General features: G+C 34.4%; 1 protein-coding gene across 1 annotated transcript; it reads left to right on the top strand.

Annotated features, from left to right (window-relative positions):
- The first annotated feature begins 10,517 nt into the window (after positions 1-10,517).
- Positions 10,518-11,357, top strand: LOC107058342 (uncharacterized). The gene is made up of 2 exons (XM_015303926.1): positions 10,518-10,716; positions 10,903-11,357. The coding sequence occupies exons 1-2, from the start codon at positions 10,518-10,520 to the stop codon at positions 11,355-11,357; spliced, it is 654 nt and encodes a 217-aa protein (XP_015159412.1).
- The last annotated feature ends 3,554 nt before the right edge of the window (positions 11,358-14,911 follow it).

The raw sequence follows: 14,911 nt of genomic DNA, 5'->3' as shown, positions 1-14,911 counted from the left end.
CAGTTTCAGTTTCGCTTCTAGGAAAACCTTGGCTCTAACCGGAAGCAACTTCCCAATCCAAGCGACAATGCACCAAGAGCTTTGGAAATTATGTCCGTGTAAGTTCTTACTTATGGGTGTGAAGTGCACCACATTCATGGCTAAGAGGTTACAAGCCTCCTTTTCAGACTCGATTTATCTGTCACTCTTCCTAACCGAAGGATATCTTAGTATAAGGGATTCCTTTTCAACCGATTGAGTCGAACTACAAACAGCCTGATTCCTAAAGTTTGAGGGATATGTAGGCGGGATCAGTATTGAAAACTCGGCTATATTCCGACATTCACTCTTAAATCTTATTCTCAAGCATTCTGGTCCCTTCATAATTCGATATCGGGATAGCTTTTGAATTCTTTCGGAATCGTGTGTTAAATCTAGCGTATCGAACTACAAATGGCTTGAATTCTCATATAGCCTGAGCTATGTAGGAAATCTGATTCCGAGCGTCAGCCATAATTCCTAAAGTCCGTACCAAAATCCCTTTCCTAAAGGATGAAGATGTGGTTGGTCAAAATTGGATTCGTCAATTTCATTTGCCTCGAATTTCTTTCATCAATCCAAGTCAAACGAGGGACAGTTGTTGACACCCAATTTTGGACCTCCGCATATAGATTAATTATCGAGCCTCTTCAATTTCAAACGATTTAAAATAATTAGTTTTAGAAAATTTCAAAAAAATAAAATAATTTGCAAGTTATTTTAAATAGTTTCGTCACTCTTATAATGTTTAAATAATATATGTGTTTTTTTAATATTTTTTTACATATAATTAGTACATTTTATAAATATTCAAAAATCATCTCAAAAAAGATTTTGTTTTGTTTAGATATTTTACTAATTAGTTTAGTTATATAATAGTTTACTTTTTTTTTGAATTAATTAGTTTATAATTAAGTTAATTATTTTATTTTGTTAAGATTAAGAAGCTCGTTAATTGATTTATATTAATTCTTCTTATTTAACTTTTAGTCGAATTCCCCAATTAATTCAAATCGGCTATATCCTTAAATGGCTATAATTATAACCCATGTGGCCATTTCCTAAACATAAAATTTAACCCATTCTTAAACACTTTTTTTTTCCAGCTCATTTTTGCAAACCCCAATTCTACATTTAGCAAGCTCATTCCAGCAATACTAAAAGATCCAACCAATTAAATTTTTCAGCAGCCCAACCCACTTTTTTTTTCATACAATACATAAACAACATCTATACGCACAACATACCAACCCACTCCCTGTACGTTTTCTTCTACTTCCTCCAGCAAAAATCAAAACCCAGAACCTCAAGCAGTCCAAAAAACCCAACTCGACCCGCGTCTGTCTCCCTCTCTCCCTTATCCTCTCCATATGAGAATTTTCCAGGTGTCGCAATCTCCTTTCAATTTCGTCCTTGCACCAAATCAGACGCTCCTCCTTTTAATTCCGTTGAGGAATTGTACAAAGTTCATACTATTCTAGCAACTTCAACCTTATCCTCAAGGATTTTGAATTTTGAATTTCAAAAATTCATTCCAAATCCCTCCCGATTTCCCCCCATTGTCGACCCTATTTTTCGTCTATATAAAGTCCCCTTCTGCCTCGTTCTAGGTTTTTGGGAATTTTTAGTTGATATAAGGGAAAGGATACATAGAAATACACAGATTTTTGAGGCAAAAATAGACCCGAAAATTGACAAGTGAGATATAAAGTACTCAACTTTCGATTTCTTTTTCGAACTCGGCACTTTGGCTGTTTCTCGGAGTCTCATTTCGCTGGTGGAATCGTCTTCGTGATTAGCTCGTTTCGTCCAGTTCGCTGCCCCAAAATGGGTAATTTCCTCTCTCCTCTTACTTTACTTTGGTTAGTGATCCATTTGATGAAGCAATTGTGCATTCATTATAGTTAAGTTTGAACTCGTCTTGTGCTATATGAAATATGTTTGAGATAGTAGTTAACTCGCTTTGGTCATGGTTTGAGTTTTCAGTCGTTGGTGTGTTTTCTAATATGTAGTTGGCAATTTCACCGTATTATCGTCATACGTGATTGTTTTCTATCTCATTTGTCTTATATATGTCATTCTAGATTCATGAGGATGTTTGGTTCATTTTGTGTGTAAGCTTATCCGAAAAGAGTCATAATTTATCCGTTTTTTTTTTGTTTAAATCTTCTTAATGTGTTGCTTCAAAAATTCTGCTCTGTTTCATGAAAATGGTATCTTAATATTTCTTTTGTTTACAATACCCTTAGTAAGTGCTTAAAAAGTTACTTTCTTGTTAAAGTTTAGTAGTGCTACCTTCTGAGATCATATCATTTCAATTGTTTATTTTTGAGTCATGGATGTCTAATCTCTCTAAAGGTTTAGTCTTCGTGTTATTAGAGTAGATTGGTACTCGATCTGGGTACTTCTTTTACTTCTCAAAATGAATGTATTTGTTTGTATTTACTGCCAGTAGTCCAATATGTATTTTAGTCACTAGTGTCTTATTTCCTTGGTTTTGTTTTCCTTCCAATTAGTGCTAATAGGTGTTTTGTCCTGAGAGTTCGAGTCTTGTGAAGGCATTAATGTTGGGATATTACTATTATGCTTTTCTCTTATGTGTTTCAAACAATGATAGTATTTAAATGGGACCAAAACATTTGTCCTTAGCACGTTTTCTTTCTTACCTTGATTAAAGAATGTTTATATGTTTAACGGCTCTGAGTTTGCTCTTTATTAAAATATTTTCAAATCTCTTGTTGACTGCTTCAAATGTTACCTCAAAATTTCATGTCAAAATGCAATATATATAATGCCAAGTATGGGTTTGTTTGTTAACATCACATGTGTCTTGAAATTTTGATTTGGGCTCACTTGGAGGAATATATTTTAGCCATTTTACATTTTTAGTTATTGATAAGTTCTTCCAGTTTTGATCATTAATTTTATTTTGTTTTCTTTTTTTCCTCATCATGAAATGATTTCTGAGTTCCTCATGGACTCTATCTCCTCTCTTCACATCTCCTAATGGGCCATGGAGACCCAATTTATCTTCCATCGAGTCAGGCAGTAGGTGGAAATGAAGCATATAAGGCTGGAAGGCCGAAGAACATGTCCTCGAGAGCTGAAATGCAAGTGTTCGGAGTGAGATCAAGGGTTGTATACATGTTGTATACATTGTGTTACGGTAGAAAGAGGGCCAAAAGCCCTCCTAAAATTTCAGCAATTGTATTTTGTAATTATTGGGCCAGAAGGCCCATTTATTTTGGCTATTATTTTGTTAGCCTAGGACAGGTAAAAAATAGGTCAAAGGCCCAAAATGAAATTAGGCCCAAGTACTGGTCCAGGCGAATAGAAATTCGGTCTTGGGCCCAACACTCTCTCTCTCTCTCTCTCTCTCTTTTATCTATTTCATATTTGTTTAATTGTTTATTTGCTAGTTAATTTTAAGGTTTTCCTAATTCGATTTCTCCAAAAAGATAGTCATTTCTAGATTTTCTAAATATTAAATAATTATACTTATTTCACTACTTAAATTACTATGAAAAATATTTTATTTAAGTAATATCCTTATACTATCCCTTTTTCCCTTTAAAAACAATTTCAGGTCTTAAGTTGTTATCTCTTCAAACAAAGCATATTTTAATTTTAAATTTTTAGCCAAATAGTTAATTATCGGATAACCGCATGTTAGCGGGCATTTCGGTTGCTTTCAAACCCTTCCCGAAATGCTAATATGAACCCCGAACCCCCTTTTAATATTTTCATTAGATTTCTGTTTTAATCTTTTGAAAAAAAAACTGTTTTTTTAATTTTACTTTTAAAATTAAGTGGCGACTCTAAACCAGTCTATTTTTTTAAAAATAAAACAATATATACTTGTATGTTGCATGTATCATGTATGTCATTTTATGTCACAAATAAAATACATTCAACATACATCTTATATACAATCCACCGGGCCACCACAAATATATTTTTATCACATCTATAATTAATAAATCCATGACCACTTCAAAAATTCTCAAGGAAAATCATTATTTTATTATTATTTGTGATAATCTGCACGATCTATTAATTTACTCTAGATTCACCTATGAGTGAAATAGATTGCCTATAACATGTTCCAACGAAATAGCAAGAACAATAAGTTAAGAATACAATGTTTATACGTGAAAAAAACCTGGCTCAAAATGTGTAAAAACCCGCGACCTATGCTCCTACATGATTTAACTCCAACTTCACTAAAAGCCTCAACAGTTTAAGACTACAAATTTTGTAACCTATGGAACTGATTCTAATTCCTTAACTTCAAGTTATGGATTTAGATTACAATTCTTGCAATCCTAGGAACTAACTCTGATTCCTAAACTTCAAGTTATAAATTCAGATTACTACTCTTGTACTCCTAGGAACTAACTCTAAATCCTAAACTTCAAAACAAACCTCTCAAGGTATGTATTCTCAACTCTTCGAGTTATCCCAACTTGAAGACAGTGCTCCTAATTCAAGTCATAACTCACTGAACTAAGACTACATCAATACTCAATTACAAAGAAAAACTCTTAAGACATTAACTCTGTAAAAGGACCTAATTCTTTGATACCTTTGTCACGACCCAAAAATAGACGTGATGGCACTAGTCTATTCTTATCAAGACAAGTTAGCCTCAACCCAACAAAAATATAAAAAAAAGGTGAAAATATAAAGCAAGAACAAGATAAAGCGGAAAACTTATCCATTCTATTAAAATCCCAAAAATCTTATTGTCACGTATACAAGCCATTAAATACATAAAATGCAGAAAAGTACAAGTCTCAGTTTTGTTTCTCAAATAGAACAAAGCTTAAAGAAAATGAAAAGAGAGCCCATCGGGATGACAAACAACTACCTCTCTATAGTACTTTGACAAGCCTCAGAAAGTAAGAGAAGAAGGACGATCACACGGTACCCAGCTAGGAACCTAATAAACAAGACATCTAGGTAGAAAACGAATACCCCTTACACTCCAACCGAACCTACTCAAACTACAATATGTACAGAAATAAGTCCAACCTAACAGTTCTACAATGCACAACTCACAAGGCTAGAAATTCACAGTTCAATAGTCACAAATAAAAAACCAAACGAATCAAGTAACTCAATCTCAATGTCAAATAGATCAATCACACGAAACAAGTGCATCTATCACAATTAACAAGTAAGTCACGCATAAGCATCAAAATACATCAAATCATAAATAATCAATCTCACATAGGAATCATTTCTCATTGGCACAACATCACTAGCTAAAACCATTTCCTATCATTTTTATATCAAATCACTAGTCGGAATCATTTCCCATTGGCTTTATATCAATCACTAGCCGATAATGACCTTGGCATAATAGCACTCGTCGGCATCATAACCATCGCATGTCTCATCACGTGTTCAACAATCAATACACACAAGCAATATCACACCACATTGAAAAGACAACAAGTCATGCAATTCAAGTCAACATTCATGCTATCAAGTATATCATCAATCAATCAATAAGGATCATAACAAGACAATTCACATCATCATGTTCATCACATAGCCTTTTCAATTTCAAATCTTTTTTATTCATTAGGATTTATTACATGGACAGTTAACCCTTCACCTCATCTCCAGTACTCCCAACACACAAACAACGAAGATAATACACAGATTCTACTAGAATACAAAGTTTAAGAGATCACTTGCCTTAAATCAATCGATAAATCACTCCAAGAGTTGAGTCTTCCCCTTTCGAATTACTTTCGAAGCCACACAATCTATATACTAGCAAGTATTCACAATAAATTTTTGAAAACAACCATACCCATATTCATTTCTTGAAAAATAGGCCGATAAACTCAAAATCTGATTTCAAAAACAAAGATTAAATTTGAAATTTAATACTTGAAAACATTACTCAAGGTTTCAGGAACTCATTGGGGAAGATTATTTCGAAAAGGAACTCAAAACAGTTCACAATCTATATTTTAGTTAAGAGCTTGAGTTCTTGAAAACCTTTTCATTTACCAATAAAAATCCCAAATTTTGATATTAGAATTCATAAATAACTAAAGGAAAATGAAGCATTAGGATCAAGAAAGCATACACAAATGATTTAGCACAAGAAATCCTTTAAAAATCACCACCAAGAGTTTCCCAAGCTCAAAAATGGAAAATGGGCTTGAACCCCAAAAATGACAGGTAAAATTCCTCTCAAATGTCAAAAAAGTGACCAGGGGTTTGCTTTAAAAATCTCGGGTCTTGCTTAAGCGAGGCCTGCAGCACTAGAAAACACAGACTAGACCAAAACATCAAATCAATCATCGGGATTCGTGCAGATTCTCATGCACAGAAATCACGTATGTTAATCAATTATACTCGATGTTCGAACTAAATGTAACCGTTGAAAAATAATCTAGGGTCTTCTTGACCCGACATCCGTAAAAGCCACAAGAAACTAACTCAATGCCTAAAAAGGCTAAAACAAACTCGGGACGTTACAAAAATCAACAAGACCACCCTAAGCCTAAAATCATCCCACGAATCCAACAGAACTCCCAAAATTTTGATACGAGCATCCGAACCCCAAATGTTGACCAAAATCAACTCAAAAGCTAAATTCCCACAATTTCACAACTTAGGACCTCAAATCCTAAAAAAACTCCGAATCTGAAACTGACAACTACCGCAAATTAGATTTCACATTATAGGACTGATGGAATCGACGAAATTCCATTCTGACACTTGAAACTCCAATAGACGCAGAAAACCACTTTGTAATCACTTTAAAGTTTCAAGTCTCAAGATGCCAATATTTAGGTTTGGTTAGAAGATTTAGGGATTTTACGGGTAGGGCTTTTGGGTGGAGGGTGAGTTTTGTCTTTCAATTATTTTAATTAATTGTTAAGATAACCAGTGGGATGGTGACACGTCATTAATAAATTTGTTAATTGAGATTATAATTTAGTTCGTTAAAATGAGGGCAAAATAGAGCCAAAAGGTTGATGTCGAGGGCATTGTAGGCCCGAACGGTAGAAGAAGGGTAATATTGTATCAATTCGCATAGTTGAGGGGTATTTTAGGCCCTTTTCCATTTTCATAATTTGTTATAATAATTGGGTTACCAGAATAAACAAGAAAATAATATGGAAGCGAAATTATAAAGATTAAATACAAAAATTGAAAGATATGTGAAATTCAAGAATAAAATCCCCAATTTCAAGATAAAGTGCTAAGAACCCTAATTGATCTTAGTATTTAAAATTAACGGATTAAGATTAATTAAGATACTAATAGAGTCAATTCAAGAAGTTAGATCAAAAGTGATCTAGACCCCTATTACGAAGAAATTAGAGACAACAATTAGTATAAGTTTAATCACCTTATTTAATTTATGAATAGAAACCAAAGATATCAAATTAACAATTAATCTTACCTCTTAAAGAATCGTTCTTATTAGGTTGTAAGATAAATTCATAGTCACCACACACAAAGGTGTAAAAAAATAAAAACCTCTCAAATAATATTAATCATGTATGTCCTTAAAATAATAAAATCAACCCCTATATATAGGGAAAACCTATCCCAAATAGAATGGGATTTAAATCCTACTTTTATGAAAACTTTAAAGTATGAAACTTTTAAACTAGGAAAACAAGAAAATTGTAAACTATGAAACTTTTAAACTAGGAAACTTTGACTTTGAGCGTTCAGCTTTTTGGGCTCTTTTATTGGGCTTCGTGTGGCCCAATATTCTTCCTTTTGGCTTGAATTTGGATACTTCTTCCGTGATAAATATATTCTTGATTTTTCATTGAAGCCCATCAATTTTAATGGAATATGCCAATGTGGATGCTATCATTCCCCTCTTCTTGAAAACAATTCGTCCGCTTGGTAGGAACAAAACAAGATAGTGACCATGTGTCCACTTAACCCAACTAATCCTGACATGTATAAATACACCCTTATAAAGCATGTGAACATCATCATCCCAATAGAAAATTCTTCTACTTATATAAACACAACGAACTCCTTGTCTAGATGCCCTTGCGAATGATACATGCAACTTCATTTTAGTTCTATCAATAAAGTACTCCAATGGGCATGACAAAGAGGATACAAGATCCCTAAAACATGCAACAAATTGGCTACTTTTATGATATATCTAAGAATCTTCAATTATACCTCCTAAAGATTCTTCCACATTAATACTATTCACCCATTCTTCAATATACATTCTATCCAAATAAGCATTGAAGTGCTTATAATCATGTACCTCATCATCACTAGTAGCAAGCACCCTTTTCAACTCACAATAAGCAACAATTGAAGAATTATGACTCATTACATATAAAGAATCATATTCCAACAAGTTATCACACAAAAATACTTGAATAAGAGAAGAATCAACTAACTCATTCATAATCTTCCAGGCACAAACATCACACCTCTTTTCAACAAGTGAAAATCCACAATCAACTATGTCATGCTCAACTTTAAAAGAGCTCAAATTACTCGTATTGAACTTGTCGATTGAAGTTAGTGACTTATTATACATCAAAATATCATCATCCTCAAAATCAATGAAGTCACCAACATAAGAATTAAGAGTGTAGTTCATTACCTCCAAGAAGACTTTAGGTGTTTTAGGAATACCAAGAATGTGAAGGAACCAATTATACATGCCATACTTGGTCTTATGTAGCAAAGGAATAACATCACCTTTTTTTCCCTTTCTCATTGGTGTTAGATCCACAATTGCCTTGTTGAACTTTTTGTTATGCGCCTTATCTTGGACAGATCCAAAATAATTCTCTTTAGCTTTATCATTCTCATCAACATACACTTTCTCAATTGGACTTGTAGTAATAACCACTTTAGAATTAAGTTCATCCAATGACTTTGATTATTCAATGCATAGTTTCCCATGGCTATCTACAAGAGAGTCAAAACAACTAAAAGAAGAAGTAAGAATGCTAGAGTTAGAATAAGAGATAACCTCACTCAAACTCTCTTGTTTTTCTCTCTCGAGCTCACTATCATCCTTTTATTTTTTGCTCTCATGGTCATCTCTGTTTTTTTTTTCTCATTCTCACTTTTTTTCTCACTTGACATCTCATTCTCTTCACACAACTGACCTCTCTTTTTTCCTTTCTTGAAATGTCAGAGTGAACTCCCTTTCTCCTCTTACTTTTTTCTCTCTCAACTTTCTCCATTGCTTCTTTCACGCGTTTCTGATCTTTATAAACATGGGATGGGGTTAAAGGTGCAAGTGTATATTTTCTTTTGCTTAGCTTAAGAGAAACTCTATTCTTTCTTCTATCATGAATTACATTCCTATTAAATTGTCATGGTCGTCCAAGCATGATGTGACAATCTTGCATTAGAATGACATCACAAGGAACATTATCGGAATATCTCCCAATGGAGAAAGAAATCATGCATTGCTTAGTCACCTTAAGCTCACCAAAATTATTCAACCATTGTCGTTTATAAGGTGTAGTGTGTTTAATGCATGTAAGTTTCAACTTCTCCACAACGTATGAACTTACCACATTAGTATCACTTTAACTATCAATAATCATAGAGCAAATATTACCATTTATCCCACACCTTGTATGAAAAATAGTTTCTCTCCTTAAAAACCGTAGCTAATTTAAGGAGAGAAACTATTTTTCATACAAGGTGTGGAATAAATGGTAATATTTGCTCTATGATTATTGATAGTGAAAGTGATACTAATGTGGTAAGTTCATACGTTGTGGAGAAGTTGAAACTTACATGCATTAAACACACTACACCTTATAAACGACAATGGTTGAATAATTTTGGTGTGAGCTTTAGGTGACTAAGAAATACATGATTAATATTATTTGAGAGGTTTTTCTTCTTTACACCTTTGTGTGTGGTGACTATGGATTTATCTTACAACCTTATAAGAATGATTCTTTATGAGGTAATATTAATTCTTAATTTGATATCTTTGGTTTCTATTCGTAAATTAAAGAAAGCGATTAGTCTTATACTAATTGTTGTCTCTAATTTCTTCGTAATAGGGGTCTAGATCACTTTTGATCTAAGTTCTTGAATTGACTATAGTATCATAATTAGTCTTAATCCGCTAATTTTGATAGACAAAGTACTATTTTGGAATATTAGGTCAGTTAAATCTCAAAATGCTTTTGAGAGAGTAATTGATCTAAATAGAAGACATCACTACTCATACATAGCAATCCTAGAGCCTTTTCAAAACCCCTCAGAGATAGAAAATTATAAAAGAAAATTGGGTTTGCAACATGCTAGGGCTAACTGTTCGTAAAAGATATGGATATTTTGGGATGAGAACTGGGAGGAAGAAGGTAATTCAGATACTATACAACAACTCACTATGAATTTCAGTTTAAGAGGAACACAAGATAGATTCGTTGTGACAGTCGTCTATGCTAGGTGCTAGGTGCATCATTCTTGAAAGGTTGGAACTTTGGGAGAACCTTGAAGCTATGGCTGGTCAAAATTATCCATGGCTAGTAGGAGGAGATTTTAATACTATAGTTGATGAGATAGAGAAGTTGGGAGGTTTGCCAGTAACACAATCAGAAACACATGATTTCATCCAATGCATTAACTCTTATGCATTGACGGAGTTGCGGTTCACGGGAAGTACATATACATGGTGTAATGGGAGAATTGAGGAGGATTGTATTTTCAAGAGATTGGATAGAGTCTTTAATAACACCTAGTTTATGAATATATTGCCTGAAAGTGAAGTACATCACCTTATAAGAAGGGGGTTTGACCATGCACCATTACACGTGTTGTGTAACTCAGATCAGGTACATATAATTAAACCTTTCAAGTTCCTACAATTCTGGACCAAACATTCAGACTTCAAAAATATTGTAGAAGAGAGTTGGAAGGTACATGTCAGTGGATCTCTTTTTACCATCATGCATGTAAAATTGAAAAGCCTGAAGGCAGTGTTATCGCTTTTGAGCAAGGAGGCTTTTGGGAATATATTTCAAAGAATTGCAACACTGGAGGATGTCATTAAGGATAAAGAGATACAATTCGAGATGGCCCCAACAGACACAAATAGAGAAGAGCTTAGTAGGAAAAATGCAGATCTAAAGAAACCATTGAAAATTGAAGAAGATTTCTGGAAGCAGAAGGCTGGAATGCGTTGGTTCAAGGATGAGGATAGAAATACCAAGTTCTTCCATGAATATATGAAAGGGAGAAGAAGAAAGTTGAATATCAAAGAAATCAAAACAATGCAACGTGACATTATTTCGACCCCTCAAAATATAGGTGATGAGGCAGTGAATGTATTCAGAGAATAGTTCAGGGAAACGCAGGAGGTTACAAAATATTCTATGTTGCAGTATATCCCCAAAATTATCACGGGGAACAGAATCTGGAAATGGAAAGGGTCCCGTCTAAAGATGAGGTAAAATAGGTGGTCTTTGAGCTTAATATGGATAGTGTTAGTGGACATGATGGCTACTCAGGACACTTTTTCTAGATTTGTTGGGAGATTGTTGGAAATGATGTTTAGAATATGGTGAGGGCTTTCTACAGTGGACATGAGCTTCCAAGATTTATAACACATACAAATCTAGTTTTAATACCAAAAAGAGAGGTGGTAGAAAATTTTGGGGATCTAAGACCTATAAGCCTTAGTACCTTTGCTAATAAAATTATCTCAAGAATTATTCATGAGAGAATCTCTGTAGTGTACCTAAGTTAATCTCTATTAATCATTCAAGCTTTGTGAAAGGGAGGAGCATAACTGAAAACGTGCTCCTTGCCCAAGAAATTGTATGGGATATCAATAAGAGAAGTAATTTGCAAAATATGGTGCTAAAATTAGACATGGCGAAGGCATATGACAGAGTCTCCTAGAAATATCTGGTAAAGGTAATGAGGAGGTTTGGATTTTCAGAAAGGATCATTGACATGGTAGTACGATTAATTAGCAATAATTGGTATTCTGTTTTGATGAATGAACAATCGTATGAATTTTTTCAATCATCAAGAGGCTTAAAAAAGGAGATCCCCGGTCACCTACTCTATTTATAATTGAAGCTGAAGTTTTGGCAAGGAGCTTAAATTCTCTTTTTGATGAAACGTGATTTAATGGATTTGGGATGCCTAAATGGAGCCCAACCATAAATCACTTTTCTTATGCAGACGATACGATCCTCTTCTGTTCAGGCCAGCCTAAATCAATGAGAATGATGATGAGGGTACTTAGAAGATATTAGAATGTGTCTAGACAGCTGATTAACATAGAAAAGAGCGTTTGCTACTTACATGAAAATACACCCATGGTGGTGTGTAACCAGATAAAGAGAATAACTGGAGTCAGGCAAGGTAGCTTCCCATTCACTTATTTAGGATTCCCCATTTTCTATGGGAGGAAGAATAAAAGACACTTTGAAGAACTGATAAAGAAGGTAGCAATAAGAATGACAGTATGGCAGAACAAGCTCATATCTTTTGGTGGAAGGTATATTTTGATTACACATGTCCCACAGTCAATGCCTATGTATTTACAATCAACTATGAATCCTCCGATCAATATTATTGAACAGTTACACAAACTATTTGCAAAGTTCTTCTGGGGGAAGGCCACTGGATCTAAGAATAAAAATTGGGTGTCCTGGGATAACATGTGCTACCCGAAGGAAGAAGGGGAGTTGGGATTCAGATCACTAACAGATGTATCCAAATCCCTTTTTTAAAAGTTATGATGGATTTTCAGAACATCAACCTCATATCTATGGGGTTCTTATATGTGGAACAAGTATTGTAAGAAGGTGCACCCAACCATTGCTATGGGATGGGGTGTCTCTCATGTGTGGAAAAAAATGATAATTATGAGGGAAGAAATGGAGCATGAAATCTGGTGGCAAATGAAAGGAGGGAACTCTAGCTTTTGGTTTGATAACTGGATAAAGACGGGGGCTTTATACTATACAGAAGGTGACAATTCTAGTGAAGAAGAAGTAGAGGTTAGACAGTTCGTGAAAGGGGGAGAATGGAATGACCAAAAGCTAGGAAAAAATTGTCAACAGAAATGGTGGAATACATTGTGGAAAATACAAGGCCACCTGGTGCAGATCAGACCGATGTGCCTTGGTGGATGGGGAATACACAAAGAGCCTTCACGGTTAAATCAGCTTGGGAATTAATAAGAAAGAAGCAAGAGGTCAGGGCAGATTATGCTTTTATCTGGAATACGAAAATCCCTTTCAAGGTTAATTTTTTCATGTGGAGGGTGTGGAAGAGAAAAATACCAACAGATGACAATTTGAAGAAAATGAAGATACAACTAGTGTCAGGTTGATGGTGTTGTGAAAGAAAAGAAGAGGAAACAATGATGCATGTTTTTCTAACAGCCTCCATAGCTTAAAAGTTGTGGAGGCACTTTGCTATTGTTGCAGGTATACAAATGAAAGAGATGCATTTGCAACAAATAATCATTGCATGGTGGAAGCAGAAGGCCTCGCCAAAACTACAAGAGGTATATAGAGCAATGTCAACGCTAATCATGTGGACATTATGGAAGAGGAGGAATAACATTAAACATGGGGAAGTACCACTTTTAATGGGATGGTGATACAGATACAAGAGCTAGTAAAAAAGTTACTAAACAATGTATACCCTTGGATACACTTGGAGATTAACTACTGCTGGTCTGATATAGTGGAAGTGCAAAAAAGCTACAAACCAAAACTACACTATCACAGTGTAATCTGAAAACCTCCAGACATTGATAAATTGAAGTGTAATACAAATGGAGCATCGAATGGGAATCCAGGCTTAAGTTCCTATGGCTTTTGCTTAAGGAACTCACAAGGGGACCTAGTTTATGCCAAGGCAGAATGTAACACTCCAGAAATTTTTTCGAACTAAGACTTGAACCATCCTTCGTTGTGAGTAGGATTTTACCGAGGAATTAAAATTTTATTTAAGTGTTAAGGTCACTAGATGTAGCACCTTGAGTTCCAAAAAGAACTAAATTGGAATTAGCAAAATCTGAAATTTTACAAGTTAAGCTAAGTATGAGTTTTGGGTTGACTTCAAACGACCATAACTCCTAGTTCAGGATGATTTAGGCGTTCTACCAGTTACCGTAGGAAAGATAATTGAATTATCTTTCCAACGCCGCTGAGTTTTATCAGTTTCGAGGTCGGATGAGTGAGATATGGCCTTTTGAAGATAGGCTGTCCAGTTAAGAAAAATTAACCGGAAATAGTAAGGGGTATTTTGGTCTTTTCCTTACCCAATCAGATTTAATTCGTTTTTAGTAATATTTTAAGGGTCTAATACTATTAGGTTCAGTTTTTTAATCCTAGTTTACGCCTAAGGTTTTAGTTGAGAGAAAGGAAGAGAAAAGAAGACGACAAAAGAGGAGAGGATCAAGCGTTCGTCGAGATTCTTGCATCTTGTTGCGGATTTTCACCATGGGTTTAATCCCTAAGAGGTATGTAAGCTTCCATAGTGTTGGGTTCCTTCACCCACACGCCAATCATGATTTATTCAAGCGTAAATTTCGTTCTTGAAATTTAAAGATTAGAGTTCTTGATGAGTTCTTGATAAGTGTTCTTGAAGTTTCATGAAGTTTTAATGTAAGATTCTGCTTGGGTCAACTTTAAATGACCATATCTCTTAGAATATAAAGAGTTACGTGAGACATAACCTATCCAATTAAAGATATTTGAATCTACTTTCCAACTCCACCAATTTTGAGTCAATCCAATTTCTGAGTAAGAAGTTATGACTATTTTAGTAACCTATACAGTGCTGTTACGAATTAGCCGACGGGAAAAATATTTAAATCAGTCGTTTTTGTCTTTTTAACTCCAAGAAAACCATAAACGAATTTCTT

The sequence above is a fragment of the Solanum tuberosum genome, unplaced genomic scaffold (genome assembly GCF_000226075.1).
Source record: "Solanum tuberosum cultivar DM 1-3 516 R44 unplaced genomic scaffold, SolTub_3.0 scf00490, whole genome shotgun sequence".
In the NCBI taxonomy this organism is placed as follows: domain Eukaryota; kingdom Viridiplantae; phylum Streptophyta; class Magnoliopsida; order Solanales; family Solanaceae; genus Solanum; species Solanum tuberosum.
Note: the sequence above shows the minus strand (reverse complement) of the source record. Positions and strands in the feature narration are given on the sequence as shown.

What these genes read in the sequence shown, in the direction of transcription:
- LOC107058342 (XM_015303926.1), top strand. Translation starts at nt 10,518, where the DNA reads ATGGCTGGTCAAAATTATCCATGGCTAGTAGGAGGAGATTTTAATACT. An exon ending in TGGGAGAATTGAGGAGGATT is followed by an intron (nt 10,717 to 10,902) that starts GTATTTTCAAGA and finishes CCAAACATTCAG; the next exon opens with ACTTCAAAAATATTGTAGAA.